Source organism: Conger conger, chromosome 4, assembly GCF_963514075.1.
Source record: "Conger conger chromosome 4, fConCon1.1, whole genome shotgun sequence".
In the NCBI taxonomy this organism is placed as follows: Eukaryota; Metazoa; Chordata; class Actinopteri; order Anguilliformes; family Congridae; genus Conger; species Conger conger.
The window spans coordinates 9,607,223-9,634,569 of record NC_083763.1 but is presented as its reverse complement, the minus strand read 5'-3'; the positions used below and the strand labels follow the sequence as shown (position 1 = coordinate 9,634,569).

At 43.6% G+C, this 27,347-nt stretch overlaps 1 protein-coding gene across 2 annotated transcripts; it reads right to left on the bottom strand.

Annotated features, from left to right (window-relative positions):
* Positions 1–1,436: 1,436 nt before the first annotated feature.
* Positions 1,437–26,303, bottom strand: mef2b (myocyte enhancer factor 2b). Of its 2 annotated transcripts, XM_061237476.1 has the most exons (10): positions 26,231–26,303; positions 26,020–26,098; positions 13,304–13,392; positions 12,317–12,520; positions 10,627–10,758; positions 9,821–10,004; positions 7,941–8,086; positions 7,010–7,124; positions 6,235–6,343; positions 1,437–4,088 (listed from the first exon to the last, which is right to left on the bottom strand). In XM_061237476.1, exons 3-10 carry the CDS (start codon positions 13,355–13,357, stop codon positions 3,758–3,760), a joined length of 1,275 nt encoding a protein of 424 aa, XP_061093460.1. In that variant the 5' UTR covers positions 13,358–13,392; positions 26,020–26,098; positions 26,231–26,303; the 3' UTR covers positions 1,437–3,757. The 2 variants fall into 2 exon arrangements, with proteins under 2 accessions (XP_061093460.1, XP_061093461.1); XM_061237477.1 differs by having other exon boundaries at positions 7,010–7,121; positions 26,020–26,289.
* Between the last annotated feature and the right edge of the window lie 1,044 nt (positions 26,304–27,347).

Genomic DNA, 27,347 nt, shown 5'->3' with positions numbered 1-27,347 from the left:
ACCTCATACATCGTACATATTTATTGTAGTCTTCCTCCAGGCAGACCAGTTAGTCTCTCTTTTTTCCCCCCTTCTTTCTAAAATCAAGAGGGTCTTGACAGGCCTGGGAGAAAGTTCTGGCTTAATGAACTGGAAGGTGACAGAAGTGACATATCTATATAATTACATTAATTATGTGCATCTGTTTGGAGAGCCAGTCTGGGGCCTGGAGCAGCCATGGCTGTTGCTATAGGGACGAGGGAGCGTAGAATTCAGACATGCCCCGCAGACTGGCGAGCGCTCTCTAGGGAGGCGCCCAGACGTAACCCTGGTGGCTTTCCTTTTTATTTGCGCAGAGATGAGGGTGTGCACAAGGGGTGGACAATCTGAGACAATTTTAGAACACATTTTAGGACGAGATTCCAGGGAACAGTACGGAGCCTACACGCGCACATGGATGAAATACATTTTGTGTAATTTTAGTCAATTATTTTCAATTTGTACAGTATACACATGTAATTTTCATTTCTAAATAAGTGTTTGTAATATATATATATACACACACACACACACACACACACACACACACACACACCTCCTACACTGGCAACTGTCAATTGTTTTATAATGACAGAGATGTGAACGAAATGGAGACATTCACAAAGTAACACACATGGAATATTGGCGCACATGAAAGATAAACCAATGCACAGAAAGAAATCAAATAAAGAGACGGGCGGGCTAACACTATTCTCTTTCATTAGGTCGTTGATTGAAGACTCAAGTCACAGGAAATAACCATACATTTTGCAGCAAAGAGTTCACAGATTAGTACAGGGAATTGGTCAGTTATTTGAGTCAAAAATTGACTGATGTCTTCTGAATGGTTTGTCAAATAACCTCCATTAAGCCTACTGTGAGATTAGTTTTCTGAGTCGGTACAATCCAGGAGTTTTCGCTCCAGGCTAGCAAGACTTCAACACCATATCTGACGAGAGGGAAGCTGGCGGTGTGAAATGATGTTTAGATTTTATTTTTTATGTTCCCAATATAAATCAGTGTCAGTTAAGGCACAATGAACAGATAAAATATTCTTCTGATCAGACCGCTGCCAAATCTCTTAAGATTTAGTCAAAGCAACAAAACACGGGCCACAAATGAGCAATTTGTGGGAAACAGCCATTCGCACTCAGCCGTCGTACTGCATAATTTAAACGATGACAGACACGGCCGCATTGCACAGCTAAACTTTCCCAGGCACTGCCCTCAGATGTCTCTTTTGTGGGGGAAAAAATAAGGATCCATTAATGAGAAGCAAAGTTGGGATCTGGCGGGAGACATTTGCATTAAACACGACCATACTTGACTCTTGATATAGACGCCAGGGGACAGGGTGACCCCTCGTGGCCAACAATGATGACGCACACCAGATAGCGTAACAGCAAAACAGAAGCACGTTTCTAATATTAGCCACTTTTCCAAGGGGTCTTTTAATCATTCGAAATTCAAAGTCAACCACTTTTATAACACTCAAACATAGAATGAAAAAAAAAGAAAAATATTAATACATCTAGTGTATACAATAAAGAAAAGCGCAAAATTGTAATTAGCTTAATGATCATTTTAAAGTCATTTTTAGATAAAGCAAAGACATTCGAATAAAAAAATCTTATCATTAACATTTTATAAAACCATTCATAATTATCTCCGTCAAATCAGTGCACATAATGTTTTCGCATACTTTATACACAATGCGTTTAAACATAGAAATTAAGAGTGAATTGAATAAGACTAAATAGTAAAACACTCCCTTTTCCTCATAAGAAATCCATGTTCCCTTTGTAAAGCCAGGGTGCTTCGCTGTATATTAAAAACTGAAACTGTAGGTATGAGAGGAATAAAAGCGTCAAAACTTGTATACAAAGCTGTGAAATAAAAGCTGCGCTAGCAACCACTTTCAGATCATTTCTTTCCCTAGTTACATAATAAAAAGCTCACGTAAAAAAAAAGTTAAACTGGTCTTTGACCCAAAGAAATAATCCTTTTAATCACGTATAATCGCTCGCAATTATACCTGAAAACAAAATGATTCTCCTGAACAACAGGACAATCCATAACAGAGCTTTGCAATATTGTCTAATCATGTATAATTGCTTGTAATTATACCTGAATTTTTTTTCTTTAACAGGAAAAAACATAACAGTGAATATTTTTGCAATATTGTTGACAGAAGCAATAAGCTAAAATAAGCTAACATTTACACAGTATGTCTTCCCTAAACCTTTGGTCTTCAAATGCATGTTTCTTTTTTCGTTATTCTGTATTGTAATCAAAAACCCAGTCTGCATAAAAATCCAGACGAATACGAAACAGTACAGTGTTAAGATATTGTTAAAGGCTATAATTTTAATAGTTAGCATATTTCATATGTTAACTGTTGAAACTTAAAAAAAAAACTTTTTGATACCAAAAATTCCCTGAGAGACAAATTGATGAATTGCTCTTCGATACACCAGTCCACCCCATTGCTTTATTATTTTTCCTTTCAACCGTGTCATCGATTTGAAAACCCGAGTACAGAAATCACGTCCAAATGATAAATGAGGAAAACCTTGTGAACGAGTTCTGATGTCTAATTGGTCTCGCGAGGCAGCTACGTCAGTCATACCACCTCACTAAGGAAAGATTATTGATCAATATTGCCTTAGCCCCGAACACAGGTACAAATAGAACAGGGCACACGTTTTGCGTTCAAGGCTTGTAAATCCTAAAGTGTCTCAGAGCAGACGAACTGATCTAGGATCAGCTCAGACTGGATAAGGTCTGGACTACAGGCAGTGAAACCTGATACTAGGTCAGCAATGGCCTCTTCTGAGACACTTTATGAATATTGCTCTTAGTTTAATTGTTGAACCATTGAAGTGTACATGGTTGCAAAGGCTTGAAAGTAAGAGTTAATAGAAACACTGCTTTATACTGAATGAACAGACCAGATGATACACACACACACAATTCTCCAAACCAGGGCTGCGTTCAAAACCGCATACTAGCATACTACTCATACTAAATTTCAGGCTGATTTTCATTGAAAGGTAGTATGAGTAGTATGCTTAGTATGCGATTTTGGATGCAGCCCAGGGCTGCCCAACCCTGTTCCTGGAGATCTACCGCTCATTTCAGCCCTAATTTGGCACACCTGATTCTACGAATTAGCAGCTCAAGGAAATCTCTAGCTGTTGAGTGAGGTATGCTTTGTTAGAGTTAGAGAGAATCTACAGGACGATAGACCTCCAGGAACAGGGTTGGGCAGCCCTGCTCTAGCTGGTGAATGGGGTGTGCTTTGTTAGGGTTGGAGTAAAAACCTACAGGATGGTAGATCTCCAGGAACAGGGTCGGGCAGCCCTGCTCTAGCTGTTGAATGGGGTGTGCTGTGTTAGGGTTGCAGTGGAAACCTACGGGATGGGTAGACCCCTCAGGAGCAGGGTTGGGCAGCGGTTCACTCTACTGCAGCTCAGGCCAGGGGAACACAGAGTGACAGAGTCCTGCTCTCCCCCAGCCACTCAGAAGGGCTATGGGCTAATTAAACACACACACACACACCCCCAGACCGTGCTTCCTCACTGTGTCTGGGAAAAATGCAGAGTCACACACACAGGGTCCCGCAGGGAGGGCCGAGCAGTGGGGCCTGTCCTCCGGGACATTTAAAAATAATGAGTACCACCACACACACCCCCACGCCCCCTCCCACACACACACACACACACACACCCCTAGCCCACTATCTCGGCCACGCCTCCGCAGTCTCCAAGCGCCTGGCAAGCAGTCTGGACTTGTCCTCCGGCTGGGCCTTGGCCACGTTATGCGGAGGTGGGTAGGCGCCCTTCTGGAAAGCCTCCCTCTCATTGGCTGCGTAGGGCTCCGGAGCAATCTGGCCCAGGGAATCGGTGCTGCTGATTGGCGAGGGGTGCATCATGTGGTGCAGAGGGGGCGTGGTGGGGGAGCAGGTGTGTTCCGGGGAGACGCGCTCCGATTTGATGCTGAGGTTGAGGGAGGACTGAGGCGGGGAGGCGGGCGTCGGGGCGGGAAAGGCACACCCTCCGTCGGGAACGCTGCGGAGAGAAACGGGAATGAAAGCCTTCCGCGCGCCGCCTTTTCACACGCGTCTGCAGACTGGTTCACTCTGGTCCACTCAGAGACGCAGGTGGAGAGACCAGGGCTCGGAGAGGAAACGTGCTTCTTCCACCCATGAACTCAGCCAGCCGATTTCACTTATTATAGTTCCACCTCCTGGCCAAATAATTATCTTAATTAGTCAATCCAGGTGATTGGAACAAAATACCGGCAAAGGACTTTTCCTTTCTGAACCTGGACGTGGATTCCACGTCAACGCCACTGTATTCAATAACAGCACATCTTGCATATAAAATCATTAATTTTACGGTTGTTTCTCCACATCATCACAATCATAGATCTCTAATTTTAAAAGAAAAGTGCATTAAGTTGAACAGGATCTCTGGCCTAGTCTTCAGAGATGTATGGGGTTTAATAGCGGTGGTTAAAATACAGAGCTGGGGTACATGGATACAGTGCTACGTTCTGTAAACGCCTCTCAGGCACAGCACAGCTGATACAGGGCCCGTGCTCTTCCAGTCCTGTACATCCTGGACTACAAGATGACACACAAACTGTAGGAAACCCCATGAAGGCACTTTACAATGAGGTCACAATTCCAGTCTTGTTGGCAAAGTCATTAATCCATATGTCATTAGGACAATTGCGTATGCATTCTGTACAATGATGGTCAAATTCCAGTGTTCCAAAAATTCTAGGCTTTCCAACAGCCTACACTTGCATTTTTACTCCCTTACTTTATACTATACCAGAAGCAAGCTTGTATGAAGCAACTGCTTTTAATCTGACTCTGACAGCAAATCCCACAATCCTTTCCCTGCATAAATGATTGGCTCAGGAGGTAAGAGCAGTCGTCTGGGAGTCGGAGGGTTGCCGGTTCGATTCCCACCCTGGGCATGTCAAAGTGTCTGTGAGCAAGACACCTAACCCCCAAATGCTTCTGACGAGCTGATTGGTGCCTTGCATGGCAGCCAATCGCCGTTGGTGTGTGAGTGTGTGTATGAATGGGTGAAAGAGAAACATCAATTGCTTTGGATAAAGGCGCTATATAAATTCCAACCATTTACCATTTACCAAGTGTTCACTATCTGTTGTCACTAGAACCTCTACTCAGTTTAGCCTTTTATGAAGCATTACCCTGCATTCTTCACAACTACTCTCATGTGTTATATGTGCTTAGTGTTAATAAAGTGGAACATTTAAAAGATTTACTGAGCACAAGCATTTTTCACTTAGCATCTATAAATGTAAGCTGCTGTACATGTTGGCTCCTTCATGTTTTGTTGTGATCACAACTTTTCCTGACCAATAAAAAAGAATTACACAAAAAGTTATTTGAGAAGTAAAGACACAATATACTTTCTTTGTGTCCATTTAAAATTCTTAAAAATTAATCTGAGGAATTGTAATACAAAATGGCCCTCCCTCTGCAGGCACACAACTGTACTGCACCATTTTAAAAAAATTATATGCAGTACACACATTAGCCGCTGGATGTCGCTAACAGACAAGTGCAGAAATTCTCAAAGTCCTTATACAACCTTTGTGTATGTCTCGAAAGGCACATTTCTGACAGAATTTAAAAGTTTATCCTCAGAGCACCCACTGTTTTGGGACTAGATATGTTCTCGGGGAAAGCTAAATTGCCCTCTCACTCAAGTAAATTCATGTAAGTCTGGTTATAACACCCTTCTTTCCATTGGCCACGGTTCTGGAATCAATAATACCACAGTAAACCACATTTGCCCCTCCCATACTCTGCAAAGCCTCTTTGTGACAGTTCCCTGTAAAACTCACCATACAAATAAAATTGATTTGACATGACTAAGACCAATAATGCAATGGTGAAATGGCCACAGTTCTTGTCAGATTCTTTCACACACACACACACACACACACACACACACACACACACACACACACACACACACACACAGTGCATGCCCCGTGTAGCTGCTTCTACACCATGCTGGCTCGATGAACACGTACAGACACACACTGCTACGCGAGCATGGCCTGATGAACACACGCACGCACACACGCGCACACACACACACACACACACACATCAGCGCATGCCCCGTGCTGGCTGGATGAACGTGCAGGGTAGAGCAGCCTCCTCACCCCTGGCTGATGTGGGACACGTGGGCCTCCTGGTGGTGGGGCGGCTGCCAGGGGCTCACTGAGTTCCTCTGCAGGTTGACGGAGTGGGAGAAGCCATGGTGCGGGTACTCTAGAGAGAGGAGGAGGAGGAGGAGGAAGTACGTCAGTCAGCATTCTTAGAGTGACCCGCTGCTCCGTAACGGGCCTGGCAACTGTCAGGGGAACTTCGGGGGGGGGGGGGGGGGGTTTGTAAAGGGGGGGGGTTACGCTCCATGTTTGACTTTACTTACAGCTCCAGAACGAACTGTTAGGAGTGACACACAGAGAGACAGGGGATGGCTACAGCAGCAAGCCGCTGTGGACGGACACTGTTACACACACAGATAGGAGTCCTCACAGGTTAAACGTCATTGGCTTATCCTGGGACCTGCATCACAAAGCAGGATTAGCTGAGTAAAACCCGGAACAAAATGTGGAACATGGACCTGATTAAAAGGACGGCCTGTAGCGTAGTGGTTAAGGTTAATGACTGGGACCCGCAAGGTTTGTGGTTCTAATCCCAGTGAAGCCACAATAAGATCCGCACAGCCGTTGGGCCCTTGAGCAAGGCCCTTAACCCTGCATTGCTCCAGTTGAGGATTGTCTCCTGCTTAGTCTACTCAATTGTCGCTCTGGATAAGAGCGTCTGCCAAATGCCAATAATGCAATGTAATGTAAAAGGAGCTGTTCCGGGTTTTACTCGGTGCAGTTATCCAGCGACTATCCTGCGCTGCTGCCGGACAGGCTGTGTGCCTACCAGGGGGCCCCGCGGGGGAGAGGCCGTACTCCCCCAGACTGTGGCCCAGGAGGCCGGCTTTGCCCACGCCCATCATGGGGTTCCCAGAATGCATGCCTTGGTAGAGCGCCCTCTGCTGGAACACAAAAGAAGCAGTCACGAGATGGTCCAATCAGAGGCATCGCAGCGCAGCGCACACCAAAGCAGAGCTGACACCGACGCAGCTGCTGCTACTGCAGGTCAACACGGCGGCCATTTTGGCTCTGGTTACACACTGAGTGAGCGCGAGCGTACACATTAACACAGTAAAATGTGCAGTGTCGAATCAACTCCTACAGAGTGCATAGGGTCCCAATTTCTTCCATATTCGGCAGTTTTTGAGGGATTTTCTCCCCACTGGGGAGTTTCGTACCTCATGTGCTCACTATTTTGGGGGTTCAGGCCTGGTCTTTGCCCTTTTATTTAGCCTATTAAGTGTCTTTGTGAAAAAAGTGTTTAACAAATAAAACTGAACTGAATTTAATTGAAGTGAAATAACATCCTGAGACATGGAAATTTATTTCTGACATGACTCTGGTTTTAATCTCAAAAACCATACATTCTCCAATTACATAACATAACATAACATAATTCAGCCCGGCAATGCTCGCCTTTTCCTACCACTAAAGTGTGCCCTACTGCTTAGTTTGCCAGACAGCTAAATAATATCTAGCACCATAACAAGCCTGGTCTTGAAAACCCAGTGTCTCTGCCTCCACTACACATACGAGCAAGCAATTCTACACAATGACCACTCTCAAAAAGCACTTCTTAATGTCAGCGAAATTCTAAACCAACACTACAATGGGCATTCAATAAAAATGAAATAAAAATAAAAATTTTAAATGCATTTAAACTTTTTCTCTGCAGGGTCCCTGCAGGGGGGGGTGTAATTTGGGAGGGGGGGCCTCACCGCGTTGCTCAGGTTGGGCCGAGGGCCAGGCAGGCCGGGATGGGCTTCTGCTCGCCTGTTCTCACAGCCCAGGTTCAGGGGGGGCGGAGTCTTCATCTCCAAAGCCCGGCTCAGGTTGCCATGGGAGAACATCGAGTAGCCAATGGCTTCAGAGAGAGACAAACAGGAAGTGAAAAACAGGATGTGGTTGAAATGGACTTTCTCTGACGTTTTTTTTTTAAATAGCCTTTTTGTAAAGTTCTGCTTATGGTTTTTTTTGCCTTAATGTAAACTTGATAAAAAAAAAATGTTTTTTTGTATTACTCCATTATATTTTTTATGCTTTTTTTAAAGTTAAGAAAACGTTTTTGTTATTGACTTTAACGAGTCAGTCAAATAAGCATTGATGGCCATAGACGTAAGAGAGCATTAGTGATCTGAATTATGACTATGCTGAAGACCCAAATGCAGTTCCTTTATGACGAGGGCCACCAGATTATCTCCTCTTGTACTTCAGCCCTCCATCAACAAGACGCTCACATTGACAGCCATTTTGTCATGACGCCCATCAAACAGTTTTCCCAAATGCAGCACCCCATCCCCAACCATCATTTCAATAAAGTAATTAGCACAAATGAAGCCTTATGCCAAATGAAGCCTTATGCCATTGGCGTAATATTCACAGTATGAGTGCCAATCAATGTCTCACTATCACTCCATCAAGCTCACTTAGCCAGAATGGTACAGAGTGAAACCCAGGACACAGACACTCTCTCGTGAGAGCCTGGAGTTTTGTATCAGATCCCATAATTCCCTCTTGATCTCAGCTGGTTCGATGTGTAGCATTGACAGCCACACACTAACATTACAATACATTACATTACATTACATTATTGGCATTTGGCAGACGCCCGTATCCAGAGCAATGTACAGTTGATTAGACTAAGCAGGAGACAATCCTCCCCTGGAGCAACGCAGGGTTAAGGGCCTTGCTCAAGGACCCGATGGCTGCGCAGATCTTATTGTGGCTACACCGGGATTAGAACCGCCGACCTTGCGTGTCCCAGTCCTTCACCTTAACCACTACGCTACAGGCCGCCCCCAGCCACCAGCCTTACCAGAGATGACCTGCAGGTGTGGCACTCAGAGCAGGAAGCAGAAAGCGACAGAGGGGCAGTCTCCTGGGTGTGTGGCTGAGGGGGTAGGGGCTGGGAAGGGGGGGGAGCGGAGGGGCACGGAGGCCCACTTCCTGTAAGCGTTGGCAGCTGAGCCAAACGGAATTAACACGGTAACCTCAGGGAAGTGCTCTACAGACAGCCCACAGACTGGAGACAACTCACCGCTGCTTTTATCAAATTTTTATAATGTGGACCAACCGGCTTTGAGACAGTTGTGATGGCTTGTCTTTGCGGTTGTCAAATTGGGCAAGCGATAACACACATTTTGTGAATTACTGATCTACACTGCATAGATATTACTACACAGACAAAATGGAAGCCTTGCGTTTGGAAAGCTAATATAAATATGGCATTAAAAAAACGAAGGTTATGCTTGTTGTTATGGTGCAGTGATGCATGTGTGTTAGATGTGCCATCTTACGGGGAATGGTCTGTATACCAGGTGCAACCCTGGCCCTGGAGAGCCACTGGCTCTTGCTGGTTTACAGTGTTACTCTGCAGGCCTGTGGCTCTCCAGGGCCAGGGTAGCACACCCCAGTTCTACACTGTACTTGACTACAACAAGCTTGTGAGAAGCACTGGAGAATGCGCTTGTTAAACTGGATAGCGGTTGATTTTGGCACTTGAAACGCCACAAACTTCTCATGGATATCAGGACATAAATGAAAACACTGGAAAGGTGTTTTATATATAACATGGGGCCTTTATGAACGGGTCTCTCACCGGAGTGCGGAGGCATAAGTGAAGAGAGCGTGTGGTGGGGGTTCGGGGCGCCCAGCTTGGGGCCGACGGGCTTGAAGGCGGGGGTCCGGTGCACCCCCAGACCGGGGGGGCTCCCCACCGGGAAGCCGTTCTCACAGCCCGCCGTCACCAAGTACTGCGCCTCAGGGGGGAGGACCTGGGGCGCCTGATTGGCCAGAGAGAGATGCACACAGGAAGTACTTCTTTAGCGAGAGACATTATCTGTGTCTAAGAATCATGCAGAATCTTAAGCATTTAAGGTGTGAGGTAACAAATGTGTGATCAGAATCTTCTTAACCGAGCATTCTAATGCTGATGTAACAATCACTACTGGTGACTGAAAGTGATGGAGTTCTAGAACACTGACTTTCCAAATAAAACTTTCCAAATATCCTACTTTTCAAAGATCTGCAAAAATGCAGCATACAGTGTAAGGTTATAAAGCCAACAAAACATGACATTGATTCCCAGAGTAAATATTGAAAATATGGCACAAGAACACTAAAAAAAAACCTCTTCATAGGGCTAATAATACTGATTCAGTGCATTTCAAAGCCAGTCCAAATGAGACTAAATTAAGTCAGTTTAGGGAAGGAAGGATATGTTCACATACAGGCAAAAGAAAAAAAAAAACTTCACCAATCAGAGATACAGCTAGAAAACGGAAACATTCACTCAGTACCGCACTGTGGAACTCAGAACCTGTGTGCACAAAATGTCCGCTCTGTGGAATTCACGGGCTCCTGGGCCCGGCTTATCCGGAGAACAATAAAAGCCTTTGTGTTTACGTAGTATCGCTGGCGTGCCACAGACAGGTCCAGGCCCTCGTTGAGCTGCTGGTACTTCTCCACGGCGGCCTGCGCGGCCTCGTCTGGGTCCAGCTCCGCTCCGTCCAGGCCCAAACCCTTCCTGCGCAGGGTCTGCAACGGCAGAGAGAGCACAGCCTGTCAGCGCAGCCTCTCAGCACAGCCTGTCAGCACAGCCTCTCAGCACAGCCTGTCAGCACAGCCTCTCAGCACAGCCTGTCAGCACAGCCTGTCAGCACAGCCTCTCAGCACAGCCTGTCAGCGCAGCCTCTCAGCACAGCCTGTCAGCACAGCCTGTCAGCACAGCCTCTCAGCACAGCCTGTCAGCACAGCCTCTCAGCACAGCCTCTCAGCACAGCCTGTCAGCACAGCCTCTCAGCACAGCCTGTCAGCACAGTGTCACAGCACAGCCTGTCAGCACAGCCTCTCAGCACAGCCTGTCAGCACAGCCTGTCAGCTCAGCACAGCCTCTCAGTACAGCCTCTCAGTGTCACAGTCTCTCAGCACAGTGTCACAGCACAGCCTGTCAGCACAGCCTCTCAGTGTCACAGCCAAGGCCACGCTTTTATTATGAAAGTCCATGCCCGTCGCCACGGTCACGCAAAATGCTGTCTCTACAAAGTGGAAGTCTCAAGAACAGCAACTTTATTAGTTGTTGAGCTCTGACATTGTGACACAACATACAGCACTGTAATGATTTAGGCGAGAAATACACTAGGTGAGTTGATTTACTGAGTCATTCTTTATGCTTTTAATGTAGGAACAACACGGTCAGGAATCATCGAGACAAGGGGAGAACCCAATATGGTCCCTGTAACCCATATGTAAATGAGGAACTCCCACTTTTAACAGTGTGTTCTTGCTGGTCAGTTTCCCACACACACCAAACTGATTCATAATTATACACAAGAACTGATTCATAATTATACGCAAGCAATGGCCTTCACAAGTGGTTACAATATGAAAACTGCCTGAGCCATGTCGCCCCCATGTCGGGCATGTAGGGAGAGGTGTTAGATATCAGTAATGCTTAGGGGCATTGTTCAGTCCTTCCAGTAAGTGCAACTATGTTTGATATCAGTAATTCATAGGGGCAGGGTGTAGCATCGCTATTAATAGCAGGTTTGTTTGATATCACTCATGCATGATACCTCCAGTAGATGCAGGTGTGTTTGAGATCAGTTCAGTGAGCGATACTTCCTGTAGATGCAGGTGTGTTTGATATCACTGATTCATAGGGCCAGTGTTCAATACTTCCTGTAGGGGCAGGCATGTTTGATATCAGGGTGCAGTACTCTACCTCCAGTAGATACAGATGTGTTTGATATCAGTATGGCATAGGGCCAGTATGTGATACCTCCAGTAGATGTAGGTGTGTTTGATATCAGTATGGCACAGGGCCAGTATGCAATGCCTCCAGTAGATACAGGTGTGTATGATATCACTGATGCATAGGGGCAGGTGTGTGTGATATCAGGGCGCAGTACTCTAGGGGCAGGTGTGTGTGATATCAGGGCGCAGTACTCTAGGGGCAGGTGAGTGTGATATCATGGTGCAGTACTGTAGAGGCAGGTGAGTGTGATATCAGGGCGCAGTACTCTAGGTGCACGTGAGTGTGATATCAGGGTGCAGTACTCTAGGGGCAGGTGAGTGTGATATCAGGGCGCAGTACCTCCAGGATGTCGGCGTTGGTTCGGCTCTCGTGGGGCTCGCTGTACTCGGTGTACTTCAGCAGGACCTTGTCCATGTCGGTGCTGGCGTACTGGAAGAGCCGGTTGGTGCTGTTGAAGATGATGAGGGCGATCTCGCAGTCGCACAGCACGCTCAGCTCGTAGGCCTTCTTCATCAGCCCGAACTTCCGCTTGGTGAAGGTCACCTGACAACAGAGCGAGCAGTGAGACTCACACAAAGGCTCGGAGCGATCGGCGAGACTCACACAAAGTCTCCGAGCGATCGGTGAGACTCACACAGAGTCTCAGAGCGATCGGTGAGACTCACACAGAGTCTCAGAGCGATCGGTGAGACTCACACAGAGTCTCAGAGCGATCGGTGAGACTCACAGAAAGTCTCGGAGCGATCGGTGAGACTCACAGAAAGTCTTGGTGCAAGCAGGGAGACTCATTTTCAGTTTTTCACAATCCCCCCCTGGAGCAATGCGGGGTTAAGGGCCTTGCTCAAGGGCCCAGCAGCTGGGCAGATCTTATCCAGGCTACACTGGGATTAGAACCACCAACCCTCTGAGTCCCAGTCATGTACCTTAGCCACTACACTACGGGCTGCCCCTTACCTGCAGTGACAAAACACTGGCAATAATACATTTACTTCAGTTGAAATTCATGTGAAGTGACTTGACTTACAGAGAAAGGCCTATTTATCAAAAATGAATGAATCCAATCACTTTTTTATTCATGTCTAGGGCGGCCTGTAGTGGTTGCGTAAGGTACATGACTGGGACCCACAAGGTCGATGGTTCGATCACCGGTGTAGCCACAATAAGATCCGCACAGCCCTTGGGCAAGACCCTTACCCCGCATTGCTCCAGGGGAGGATTGTCTCCTGCTTCGTCTAATCAACTGTACGTCGCTCTGGATAAGAGCGTCTGCCAAGTGCCATTAATGTCATTAATGTAAAGTCAGTAGATCTTTGAGTGGCGTTTCACCTGTCGGTTTCGCTGGTCAAGAATCCGTGAGATCTGAATCTTCTTTCTCCCCATTGTTGTGTGAGTGTGGTCACAGTCAAGTGCTCGCTCTGTAAAAAAACCCAAAAAAAACATAATTTTCATAATTTCTTAAAGAAAATAGCAGCAGTCGAGGCCCACACAAGTGACAAACCTTGAAAGACACATGGTCATTGTGCAAGTCCAGGCAGACTGGACATCTGTAAAACCCCAAAGATTAGCAAAATAATAGGTTTATAATAATTTCTATGGGAATTTTTTATTTCTTTGTCTGAGAGATGAAGCAGAGAAATCCCCCTCTGTAATGTGAGGGTTATATATACCCCGATGAGCTTATGTGTGCTAAACTTAGCCCCGGCCCAAGACACCCCCTCACTGTGCCTTACCCGGGGACCAATACCGGTTTCCACCAGACAGAGTTAAAAATATGCCATCTGCCTTTAAAGGTAGAATAAGCAACTTTAAAAGCAGGATAAGAAAAACAGCGCGCTGAACGAGAGAGGAAGTCCAACGTCCACCCCCTGATCTCCCATGTGCAAGCGAGGTAAACGCACACATGCCAGAAAAGGGCAGCGTCCCAAAGGAAACATGTCAGCCATTTTCCTGACAGGGGTCAGAGGTCACAGGAAAGCTAATCTGCAAGACCGGGCTGCAAGACCCTACCATAAAAAAACAAACAAAATGAAACCCATATGGCGTGTATATAAACATCAATATGACATGTGTATATAGGTACCTTAAAATGCCATGTATTTATATGCATTAATATGTCATGGATATACATACTCATTAATGAATAGGCCTGTCGGAGAGATAACGATGAGCCACTCATAACTGGCATTAATGCGGAAGTTGGACACCCCCCTTTTGAAATCGAAACCTGTGTCAGCCTGAGTCATGAGTCATAAAGTTTAGTAAAATTAGGTGGCCCGGGTTGCTTTTTTCCCGTCTGCTTTTAAAAAGCAACTTCACTTCATTAAAATAAATATCAAATAAAAATGAAATGAGAATATTTTTGTCATAAATAGGGGTGTTTTGTGTGTTTTATCAACTTTGAGGAAAAATTCTGAGAAAGCAAATGAAGCCAGAGCACGTAGGACATGATAACCAAAATTTAGATTTTAATCTGTTGAGGTCAGAACTGTAGAATCTCTTCCCACCTTCAAGCGCAAACTGAAGACGCACCTCTTCAAGCTACACCTCTCCCCGTCCCTCCCCACCTCCCTGTAAACCTTAATTGTTGTCTTTCTGTGATTTACTTTTTTGTGTATCAGTATTTTTAGTTTGGCTAGGTAAGCAGTGTTTGGCTAGTTAAAGGGTTTGGTCATACTTTTGCGTTTTGTTTGTTTGTCTGTTTAAAAAAAAAAAAAAAAAAATTTAAAAATTGGCCCTGGTCCTTATCGTTGTTGTACTGGTAGCAGTTGAAATTGTACTTCCCTCTAGGGTCTTTCAGGGCACTTATCCCTGGTTATGGGTATGCACTTTGTTGTACGTCGCTCTGAATAAGAGCGTCTGCCAAATGCCATTAATGTAATGTAATGTAATGTAATCAGGCCTCACTAAAGATGTAGGCTAGACAGCAGAAGTTAGCAAAGGCCTGAGAGTTGCAGCGTTGCAAAGCTAATACGGTCGCCAGGCCTGGGAGTCACTGTGTCGGGACGCTAACGGGGCAACCAGGCCCGAGAGTAAAGATGCAGGCTGAACATCACACTGTTTAGCGAGGACAGCTGGACCTGGTAGTTGCAGTGTTGGGATGCTAGCACGCTAAGCGGGCCTGAAAGCCACCGTATCGTGACCCTTATACGCGGTAACGCGGTAACCAGGCCTGAGGGTTGCTGCGTCCAGATGCTAGCACGCTAACCAGAGCCACGATGCTAACGCAGTCACCAGCATCGCTGCTTCCAGAACAAGGGTGACACCGTCTGCTGCAAGGCCCCAGGGAACCTCTCTGTCTCTTTTTTCCCCCCCTTCTCACATTTGACGAGAACGAGCCTCCACTATATTTAGACTTCGGCTGTAGTTGGTGAGCGGATGTGCTGCCAGCGTTTCCCACGACCCTCGGAGGGCTCAATGTACCCCGACCCACGCTAGGCACGCTGGCATTCGGGGGATTTCTGAGGAATCCACCCCCTGCACCGCCATTTCCTTATAAAGTATGACTCGAAGGTCCTACACCTTCACACCTTCTCATGAGCAACAGAGGAGCACGAGTTATTAACTTATTAACGTCAACGTATGTGTGTCTGCTTGGACCATTCGAGGTCACTCTGCAAAAGAGCATCTGATGAATGGCTGACTGTAATGTAATGCAAGTAAAAAAAAAAAAAAGCTCATATTCAAACTAGCCCCATGACCAAAAGAAAGCATGCAAAAAAGACTTTCACTAAACTAAACTTTCACTAATCTGCCACACCTCAGAAAGGCATCGCTTTCCTGGCTTATTGAAAAAGTCCTGCAGAAGATTCAATTCAGCTTTTTTCGCTTTTTTAGACACAGCCAAAATATCAGCAAATACTACACAGATTCCCGAGTAGATGATGATAGTTAGGCCCACTTATTTCAAGGCTGTGTTTACATGGGCTTCAAACTGAGCACCTCTTGTGAACTGCAGTACATTAATCTCTCTTTGTGGGTAAAGGGAAGACGCATTTTCTCACTTGTTCCAATGCAAATTGTTTGGTTACTGGCTCCTGGCTCTGTAGGGAAGTTGGACATCTCAGCAAGAAAGGTGTAAAAAAAGATAGCTAGATTCTTCCACAATATTCAGATTACGATCATCACCTTCGTCGACACCGCCGCATTAACGAGTGGCTATTATTGCAGGCATCCCCTGCGACTGGCTTTGCCGAGCTGCAGGTCCGTATATAAAAATGACAGAGCCGCCTGCTTCTTTCTTTGTGGTTTCACTTTTTTTTTATTAACCACACGGCTTGTCGATTCACATGCATCGCAGCAAGGCTGCTAATTCTAGCTGGCCACTGCCTCGCTGATGTTTCTCACATCAAAGCACCTCCAACTGTCAAATGGGATAATTTTACACAGATAAACAAATGGGACTACGTGGATTAGCAAACAATAAATATTACATTACATTATTCATTTTGTTTGTTGTCCAAATTCAAACAAAATACATTAAACATGCTTGAGAAACGCATTACATCTTAATATAATGCTACGAAGTATGTATAACTGTCGTTTAAACTTGAACATGAACAATATGGTGCGTCTGTCAGTCCTCGTCATGTCTTTCATCAATTTCCCTGAATGTCTCATAATAATTCAAAAACTCATTAAATGCCAATTGCTCTTTTTATACTAATCTCCCAGAATGCATTTCAGAAGGCTCAAACACTGTCTACCGTTTAATGTGTTCTCAATTCCCCTGGCCTTGTGAAGTTTACATTTGATGGCTAGAGAGACTTGTAATTAACCCCAGTTTTTATTTGGGTTACATACTGTATATTTTTAGTCTTTGTTCCGCCTGGGCTGAAGCACTGCCTGATATGCGGACACTCTCTTTACCGATTCAACTACTTTGATGGTTCTGACCGTGGACGCTACGGTAACTAGCCCCATGCTTTATACGGCTCTAACTGACATGACAAAAGTGAGTTAGTGTCATAAATACATTTTTATACGGCACAAAATATATCTGTTTAATTTTACACAAAAACACTGTTTAAAGGTAGGTTTCATGTATCCACTTGGAGCACATTCACTTTGGTAGCGTTGAAGCTCAATATCTCAAACCACTCAGAATGCAGATAGAACCTTATAATTCCAAGGTCAAGATACGTTAAATATAAACATCTCATAATTTTAGGATGGGAGTTAGATGCACTGCCTTATAGAAACACACAGGAGCAGAACAATCAAACGTCTCGCCATAGACTGCGGAGACATCCACATAATGCAGACCGAGTGTGCGTAAAACGCTAATTAGAGATCGGGTTAGGAAACAATAGCATCATGCTCTAGTGTAATCATTGCAGCAAAATGGTCGCCCATGTTCCCCGGTTCCTGGGAGAGAGCCCAGTTTCCTCCGCTCTCTTCCCAGAGGCCGGAGAGTGGAAAAGAGAACACAAACAGAGCCGATCCGACGGCACAGCCCCGCGCGCCCTCAGACACCCTCCCCCCGGAGACCACGGGACCCTAATTGCTGACTGATTCACCGGGACAACACGGCAAGGGCACCAACAACAAACAGCCTCCATTCAACAAAGAGGAAAACTCCGGTAAGAGTCACCGCTGCAGGTGTGTCAGCAACACTGCTGAACGCTAACGTGCTGCGCTAACGTCGGCCTTCACTATAGGAATCACAGCAAGCCCACGTAACTAAACGCAGCACCAATTCAGAAGCAGTACGATGGGTTTAGCATATCATGACCATGGAATTATGAGGTTCTGTCTGCGTTCTGTGTAGTTTTGAGATATTGATCCTAACACAGTAAAACTGAAATGTAAGGCACTTCTGTCAAAATGACAGTACTCTGAAAAGTACAATTAGAAAATCCTAATCAAATTGCCATTTAAACAACATATTTATGACACTAACTCTATTTCTTGTCGAAAATGTCAATTAAAACCATATCATTCTAAGGTCTCAATATACTTGACATACCCTGAGACGACCAAACCCTCCCCCACTCCCCTCCCCACCCCACCCCACGCATTTGTCAGCATTAGCGCTCACTTGTCTGTCATTTCAATTTATCGGAGCAGTGCAATGGGAAGTTCAGAATGACTGGCGGGTAAAAATAGATAGTTCCAGAATCATATTTACATAGCCAAAAACATAAATCCCCTCACGTATGCTAGCATGCTGATTTAAGACTCGCAAAAATGTTCAATTAAATTAAATACAGTCTGAGTCAGACAAAGATTACGTTTAAAACGGCTGTAATAAATATCATATTACCAGGTGTTGTACAGTACCAGCAGACTGCTACTGACGGTACAGTGTAGCATGCAGCTACCTAACTCGAATAATACACCTGGCCTCTCAGGCTTTCTGGCACTTTCTATAGTGAAAATATCGAGAGGAAGCGCCCTATTTATAGCAAAGCAAAAGCAATCCTGAGAAGCATGTCAGCTCACAGAACCAAAGCAGCAGAACCAGAGGGCATCATATAGCCTGCCTTTTATACTGTGGGATTATGAGGTGAATTAAACTGTGTGCAAATGCTAAACCTACAGCTGAAAATTAATGAGAATGTTAGAGAGAAAATATTATTTCTATCAATAATTATTAGTTATCACTGGGTTGCCTTGGTGTTGTTTATTTGTTTATTGAGACATCACTGGACACTGACTGGCCATCACACTTTTCTAAAGTCAATCACAACATAAGATTAAAAATCACCAAACACAGGATTTATGCTTATGGGGTATTTTATTGACCTAGCTGACCGTTTTACATTTCACTGTAATCCACAACACAATATTTGTCAATAAAAATAAATAAATAAAAAATGTAATGTTGTGACATTATTCTAAATATGTTATTCTTATTATACTGTATATAAGATGCATATGATAATACAATTATTTTACTTGCAGGCTACTTTCATTTTATGTCTAAATCAGTAAGCCCAGTAAAAATAACTTTTGAATGTAATGTACCTGAATATGACCCTTTTGTTTCATGTTGTCATATGTTTTGTTGTCATGAAAATGCAATACAGATAAACTAATATAGAAAATTGTTAAAAAGGTAAAAATTGATAAACCATATGTTTGACGCAACTGTATACTTTACTGATTTACTTCACAGATTTTGCTGTGGATAAGAAAGTCTACTGAATGCCTACAGTAAATTAAACTGCTGTTTGTTAGGCACTGGTAGGGCCTATGCTTAGCTATAACACAATCTGTCATGACACCGTGCACAGTGCACAGACCTGCACAGTTCACTGCAGAACATCCAAAATTGTGTGCTGTAGGACACAGACTTGCCAAGTCACCAGCTGTATTTGCTGGCTGCAGTTACTTTGTGTTTAATAAATACAGGCAACTTATGCTCTGAAATTACAAACGCATTGTAGGCAAAGCTATCCAGACAAAGTGTAATTATATTGTTTTTCCAGCACTGTAACTAGAAAAGCAATTACTACTCTGTCATTGTGATCTGAACCATATGCCTTCTTATCTGCAGTCACAGCGTTAGGTTAGTCCACGGATCACACACATTCACTCCTGATGTACAGTGTATGCACATTAACCCATATTACGTTTGGGGTCAATTTGAACCCATTTAGTGTTTAACATCTCTTAAAAACCAGTTAACCCTTTTTTTATATTGATACTGTATGATTTTTTTAAATGTTCTAATTTGGTGGGATTAAATAGTAAACATGCAATAAGCATAATTCTATGAGACATCCTGTAACAACTTGGCATACAAATGTGTGTAAGAAAATATACAACCATTTCGATTTTTCAATAACCAATGAAATATTTTCCCTTTGATTAACATAGGATGATTCATATTCATTTTTAAGTCACAAAGCCGGTTGCCCCCATTCAGGTTCATGCCTGACAAAAAAACTCAACGATGTAGCCTGATGAGAACGTGGGTTAACCTCAGATAATGTAACGGGGTGCCTCATGCCCTTTGCTTCCTTCCTTTAGGCCTTAATTTCTGTACCTCACAGCACTCAGGGCATATAGTTTGTAGACATATAGACATAGATAGATTAGATAGATTAGCATAGTGGTTAAGGCACATGACAATGGTGTCGTCACAATCCGCACAGCCGTTGGGTCCTTGAGCAAGGCCCTTAACCCTGCATTGCTCCCGGGGAGGATTGTCTCCTGCTTAGTCTAATCAACCGTAAGTCGCTTTGGATAAAAGTGTCTGCCAAATGACATGTAATGTAATAGATAGATGGATAGATAGATAAATAGACACTCAAATTTTCAAAATTTCTTTGCCACTTTTTGTTTTCCACTGGCCTACTCCTAAAGCCTGTCGCTGGCTTCTTTTGACGATATTTCAATCAGACACCACGGTTTAAAGAAACAAAACAAAAAAAGAAAACAGAAAACAGAAAGCTAGAAACTATAGTGATAGATCTGTGGCGGCTCACTTAGAGCTAAGTGCTTGAGAAAACTAGTTTCACGATTACAAATACTAAAATTCTAATTTGCATGCTTGACGAAGTGAGGGAGCGTTTCAGTTTACAGACTACAAAGATTGATAATGACTTGAGAACAAATAAACCCAATGGGTCTGAATGCCAGGACTGAATTCACTTCTTCGTTTTTTTTAGTTTTTTTTTTTTTACTGCTAGCAGCTGCAAGACTCATTAAAAGTTTATGCTCCGTGGCTTCCAAAGACCATAAATGAAGTATGAATTAGATTCAAAAATATCTGTTACCTTTAATATTGCACCATATTTATAAACGGGCAAAGGCAGGTTCCTCTGTTCCTGGCAGAGATGCTCTAAGAGACCCGATGGGCGTTTACGACAGAGAAGCAGCTGCTTTGCTAGTTTAACCCAGATGAACAGAAGTGCCTTTTACGTAGATATTGATACTGGGAATGTGCCAGCATGTTTTCTCTTTTGGCTGAATGATTGTGGAAATCCCTTAAAACAAAAAAAGTAACACTGACTGGCAGACAAAACTGCACAGGGAGTTTTTGTTATGGAAAACAGAACACGTATTTATTTATGTTTGTTTGTTTGCTTGCTTTTGCCCGTGTTAATTTCTTATTTCCTGGAAGGGTTCCTTCTCCGGCACTGCACTCACACTCACACGCCGTTAACACAGCGCACGATTACTGCTCCCTGAGACAGGCCCCTGGTCTCAATGATGGCTGAAAAAGCATACAACGTTATGAAACTGTAACGTTATGATGCTGTCAGAGAGCAGGTCCGTTTATAGAGCGTCGCTTGACTGCATTTACAGAACGTTCGTTAAAGTTTTATTGTGGTCGTCGTCCTTAGCAAAAATATATAAACGCTCTCGAGTCGCCCAGAGAATAAACCGAACGTCGCTGCGACCAGTGACAGTGCATGTCGCTGGTCGCAGCGATGCTCTGTCGCTGGACAATAAACCGGTCTTAACTGCACAAGAGCCAACCGTGGCCAGCCGGGCCTACATGGGGGCATGTATTAGCCAGTGTGTGACTAATTATTCCTTTTCCTGCTCCTAACTGCACCCATCAGGATGAGGCAAGGAAAAGAGGCGAAAAATGGAAGACGGCGAAATCAAGAAAACGTGAATTTGGCAAATGGAATGTCCTTGCTCCTTCAAACGTCAGTTGGAAGCCACGTCAGTTACAGACGAGGCAGACGCGTGGCAGATGCGGAGAGGTGGATCCACAGGTCAATCATTTATACGTCACGCCCTCCGGAAAAAACAAAATGTCCGCAAAAAGGACGCGCCCACGTTTCCTTGCTCCAGACACGTTCGGGAGACTCCTAACTCCTAGCTCTCAGAAGGCACACTTAACGCGTTGACGTTTCCTCAAAGACGGCGGACCTCGATCGATTTCCGGGTCAGGCGGAGAACGAGCGGATCGGAGGCGAAAGAAAAGAAAGCGGGCGGAAAGCGCCCAGCGACTCTTCAGCAGACAGGGCCCTCCCCGCCTGGCCAATGACAAACAATTACCCTCATCAATCAGCCCAGCCCGCAGTCTGCCTGCACCAGCTGCCTAATAGCTGCAATCGTCTGCCGCAACCACTGCGCCGGTCGCTTTGTGTGATGCAACATGTTTCCCAGGCGCTGGAGCCAATTAACCCAGGATATTGCGCCATCAACGGGAGCACACCTACAAACGTAATTGGGTTTTCAAAAAAAAATAGGGGAACGAAAAACAGGGGTCTGCTACTTTGTTTGATGTTCAGATTCCCCACCTCTGTTGTTGTTTTCATGGCGATAATCTATGAGGTTTTCATTTCTGTGTCGAAGTCGTTCCCGTCAGGTGTGCTTCACGTGAAAAGCTATTAAAATGAGACGTTTGTTTCAGGGCTGGTGTGAGCCTCAGGGTAAGATGTCAGACACCTCTTAAGCGCTTACTCTACAGCGCTCTTCTTCCCAAGGTTTCAACTAACAGCGTAAAGGACATTATTTTATAGCAGAAAAAGGTCCACTGAGGCTACCTGGCAGACGCATACAGTTAGAGCAGAGAGAATATTCACAGAGAGGCCTTGCTTTTGCTTTGAGAATCATCCTTATTTTATAAAGGAAATAAAATATATTCAGTTCAGTCCATAAGTGTTTGGACAGTGACACGATTTTTTGTTGTTGTTTTGGCTTTGTACTGTCAGGTCAAAGTGCAGACTGTCAGCTTTAATTTAAAAGGTATTTACAACCCTTGGAACAAAAAGTCCCGCCACAAGTAATTGGACATGTCATCATATTTAGCACTGGCTTGCAAATCCGTTGTATTCAAAGAGTGCCTGAAGTCTGCGACCCATCGACACGGATATCTTCCCTTGTGATGCTCTGTCAGGCCTGTTCTGCACGTAAATAGGATTCAGGTTGGGTGACTCGTTTGGCCAGTTGAGAATATTCAGCTTTTTTCTCCTGAAAAACTCATTGGTTACATTAGCACTATGTTTGGGGTCATTGTCCTGCTGCAAGGTCAAGTGCTGTCCAATACGTTTTAGGCATTTGAGCAGATAAGATGTTTCTGTATACTTCTGAATGCATCCTGGTGTGTTTACCAGCAGGGACATCATCAATAACGATGCGTAAACCTGTTCCATGTCTCCTTAGTTTCACCTGTTACAGGTAATTCTTTTAATGTACTTTTTTAGCAAGTTAGAAGTATAACCAGGCTGTTCTGTTCTTGAGGTTTATCAGTGGCTTGCATCTTGCAGTGAACCCTCTGAGGTTATGCTGGTGCAATCTTTATTTTAGTATTTGGAACACCTATGCCTACATCCTCCAGACCGTTCTTGGTCTGTTTGGCAGTTGAAGAGGTATAGTTGAAAGTATCCCTTGGTCATCCATTACAGTGGTCTACCATGTTGTTTGCTATTGCTGAGCTCACTAGTGTGTTCTTCACAATGTACCAAACTGTTTATTTTGATACCCCCAATTTTTTTTTAACACTTTTTTGATCCTCATGTTGACAGACAAAAGCAACAGACTCCAAATGCAAATTCCACCCTGAGTTACATTACATTACATTATTGCCACTTGGCAGACGATCTTATCAGGAGCGACGTACATTTGATTAGACTAAGCAGGAGACAATCCTCCCCTGGGGCAATGCCGGGTTAAGGGCCTTGCTCAAGGGCCCAACGGCTGAGCGGATCTTATTGTGGCTACACCGACCTTGCATGTCCCAGTTATTTACCATAACCACTACGCCACAGGCCGCCCAAAGTCAACTCTCGACCTTTCGTTAGCTTTTTTGTGCATGAGCGAATGATGCAACAATGCATAGCTGGCCAAGAAACAGCTGAGCAGCCAATTGTCCAATTACATTTGGTCCCACAAAATGCTGGAACAACGGAATGGATTTTTATAATTTTTATCAATTATGGCCCAGTTTTAGTACTTAAAAATGTCGACAATAACTTTTTCAGAAATTAAAGCTTTTTAAACATGCTTTTTTTGCCGTGAAATTTTACCTTTCATGCATCGTATGTGCCAACTTGCAATACCAAAAATAATATACAATGTGGTTCCTGACGCCATTAAATTACCACAGTAAATCATTGACCTAAAACGCATGATTCTTTTGCTGAAAATTATTTGTTGAATACAACTTGCAAAACAACCGTAAAATTGTTCATCTTGCCAATTTCGCATTTCTATTACATACATTGTATCATACTTTCAATAAAAAATGCCTTTTCTAAAATGAGTACTCTTTCTAAACTATCTGGTAGAAATTTCTGTGGAAAAAAAAGAGTTCCAATACAGAAAGTCTGCCCTTCCAACCACAATGTACCACACTCCCTGCACCACCATAACACATGTGGGCCTTCCACACGTTCCCTACGGCAGAATGCCATCCCCCCCTTCATTAAATTCAAACCTACACAAGGCACCCACAACTGCTGGTTAGCACATGTACCATGTGTTATTGCCGAGTCTGTGCTAGTTTTCAGCTGACCATAACCAGCAAGACTATCATGAATGTTCCTCTGTTATACCCAGGTGTCTTGTCGGGCAAGCTTACTTCTCAGATGTAGCAAAAATAGAAAACAGAGCTTTGACTTGGACCCCATTTTTGTGTCAGCTTTTATCCCTATTCAAAAAATGTTTTTATCTTATCTTTACCCTAGTATTAAGGTGTTCCATTCCTACACGTCTGTCCACAAAGCAGACTTTTTTGAGCACATCTAATTGCTCATAATATCGCTTGAAATTGTTCTCCTAATTGACGAGGCATCATTGATCGTTGCTCTTCCTTCAAAGTGCTCCAGCCGCTTCGAAGTGTCACACCTCTGCGGCCTGAGGCGGCATCTAAAACGGCCCTGACCTAAAGCTAACGCCACCAGAGACATGCACACAACTTTACATTCCAACATCTCATCCATTTATACTGCAAGACACTTCCTGAAGGACTTCAGGCTAAGAAGCCCTGCCCATTGATACAACACCATTACCCACCTGAGAATTAAATAATCAATCTTCGGGTTACATTCCTGACTCCAAACTGCTTAACCAGAGAGTGCTTTATTAATTAGTATGACTTATTGACTGACTGGAGCACTGAAGGCTTTCTACCACTGTAAACGCTACACGGTTCAGGATTCATAATAGGCTGTGTAAATATTTCTAAGACAACAGTGCAAAGTTAATTGCGTGTAATAAAATGTGAGTGTCTTCCGTTGTAATACTGAGGGAATGAAAGAATACATTAACTAAATGGGTGCTGCAGAAATGAAACCAATTACCTTGAAAGTAGTAGTAATTATCAATACTCCTCTTCAACAATTACACCTACTCTTTCAACCCACAACTTCTTTTACTGCTGTTTTGGCTATGCCCAGTTTTTTGCTCCAGATAAAGTAAAGCGCTACATGAACTAGATGTGGGGAAATGAACTCAATGACTGTGCTAAATAAATTAAATAAAATTACATTAAATTAATTCTGGGGATTTATATTTCTTTAACAGTGCATTCCCAGAATTGTTCGTCAATAATCTCTCACTTTTGCAATGTGTTCTTTTGTTTCAATGACAAATTAGTATACTACCTCCGTGCCATCGTTCAGCAATGCTGCAATTATTTTAGTGGTAAGCCTAAATATAGCTCTAAATTACAAGTATTAAGGATCCACGCAAGACGTCAGAGTCAGCACACAAATACCTACCTCCCAGGCGTCTGCTAGGCAACTTGCTGTTGTCTAAATATGTATTGTATTGAATCTGCTTTAATACACACGATGAAAGCAAAAGCTAAACGAAATATCTACATCTTTACAAGGGGAAAATGTGCAACCATTTTATAGAAGCACAATTTTGGAAATAGATTTTGTTATAATACTACTAATAATAATAATCACTCAAAGTACAATGTTGACGTCAGTAGTTTGTACATTAAATAATTGGCAGCAAATGTATATTACGGTCCTCGATATCTAGTTTGGGGACATGATTACATTTGACATTAAAAACGTTAATCTGAAGAAGACATGTTACATATAGAAATGGTAAGAGGCTACATTTCACCGTCTGATATTACTTTATAAACTATTTTAATCGCCAGGTAGTACGCAGCAGCTCACCTGTCCTGTTGTAATCAATTTTCAATCGAAACCTCGCGCTTTTCCCCAGCACTCGCCGTGACAAGTTCGAATTGAAATCCTAAATCAAATCCGAAAAATAAAAGAAACAGAACTTCATAGTGATACTTCTGCGAGATAACGTATAGGCTATATGAAAATAATGACTTGCTAATGTCTATTAAGCGGAAAGAAAACAAAAGTTGTCACTGACATTGGAAGTGAGGAGGTCTGGAAAGTCCACCTGATGCTCGCAGTGGTACAACGACCTTCCCTACAAACCGCACGTTGCCAGCTGCAGATGGCTACAGTGTATTAGCACGTTTGCATGAAACGCCCCCTTGGCTGTGTCATTGGCTCTACGGCCCCCAAACACACCCCGCCTTCTTACCTCTTCGCAATAATCTCGATAGTATGACCCTATCCAAGATAATGTTGGCTGTCGGTTGTCCATTGCACAAAGTGTATCTGACATTTTATGACTGATGTTGAGATAAACGTAATTCACTGATACAATGAAGCTGAACAACTACAATGAATGAAATAACATAGTTGTTAATAGTGGTTTAGTCCTCTAGGACAATTTTTCGCATTTATGAAGTTCATATTTGTTTTATTTTGCATTTCCTCTGATATTTAATAAAAATGCCAGTACATTTTTGTACAACTTACTTGTCCATTTGGATGGCTTGCAACACAAAAAAACAATGCTGAATATCAATATTTCAGTAACCAAACATGTTTCACAAAGCATGGTATAGAGATGCATGGTACACAGCAGTCGTGTGAGATGAACTGAACTAAACAACTATACAAAGAAAGGAGGCAAGACTTCCCCTTAGTATTTCTTCATGTCTAGTATAAGTTTAAAGTTTCTGCATTTAAAAAAAAAGACTTTATATATTTACTTTTCCTTCTTTGTGCAAAAGCCACACAAGCTCTTCACGAAGTGAGGAACGGGTCAGACTCAGTTGGCCAGGCCAAGGCGTGGCCTACTGCCCTGCTGTGTCGTTTCATGTAGCGTAAGCCAGGCTATGTACAAACTGCTACTGAAGCCATGATTATGTCCAACTATGGGGGTGGAAAATGAAAGACTTGGTTCAGGTGTTAAGCAGATTACGCTAATGCTAACCTTGGTGGTTCAACTGTTAATCACACATTTGTCTATTCGGTTTTCTGAAATAAATACTAATCTACTACATACTTTACCATACTGTTACACAAGCTGTTTATTAACTAACTATAAAAGATTTCTTGTCTCAAATTTTACAAGTGTAAACAGAAATAGCCCAGACTTGATAATCTGTCATATTTAAGAACAGGCATTTTTA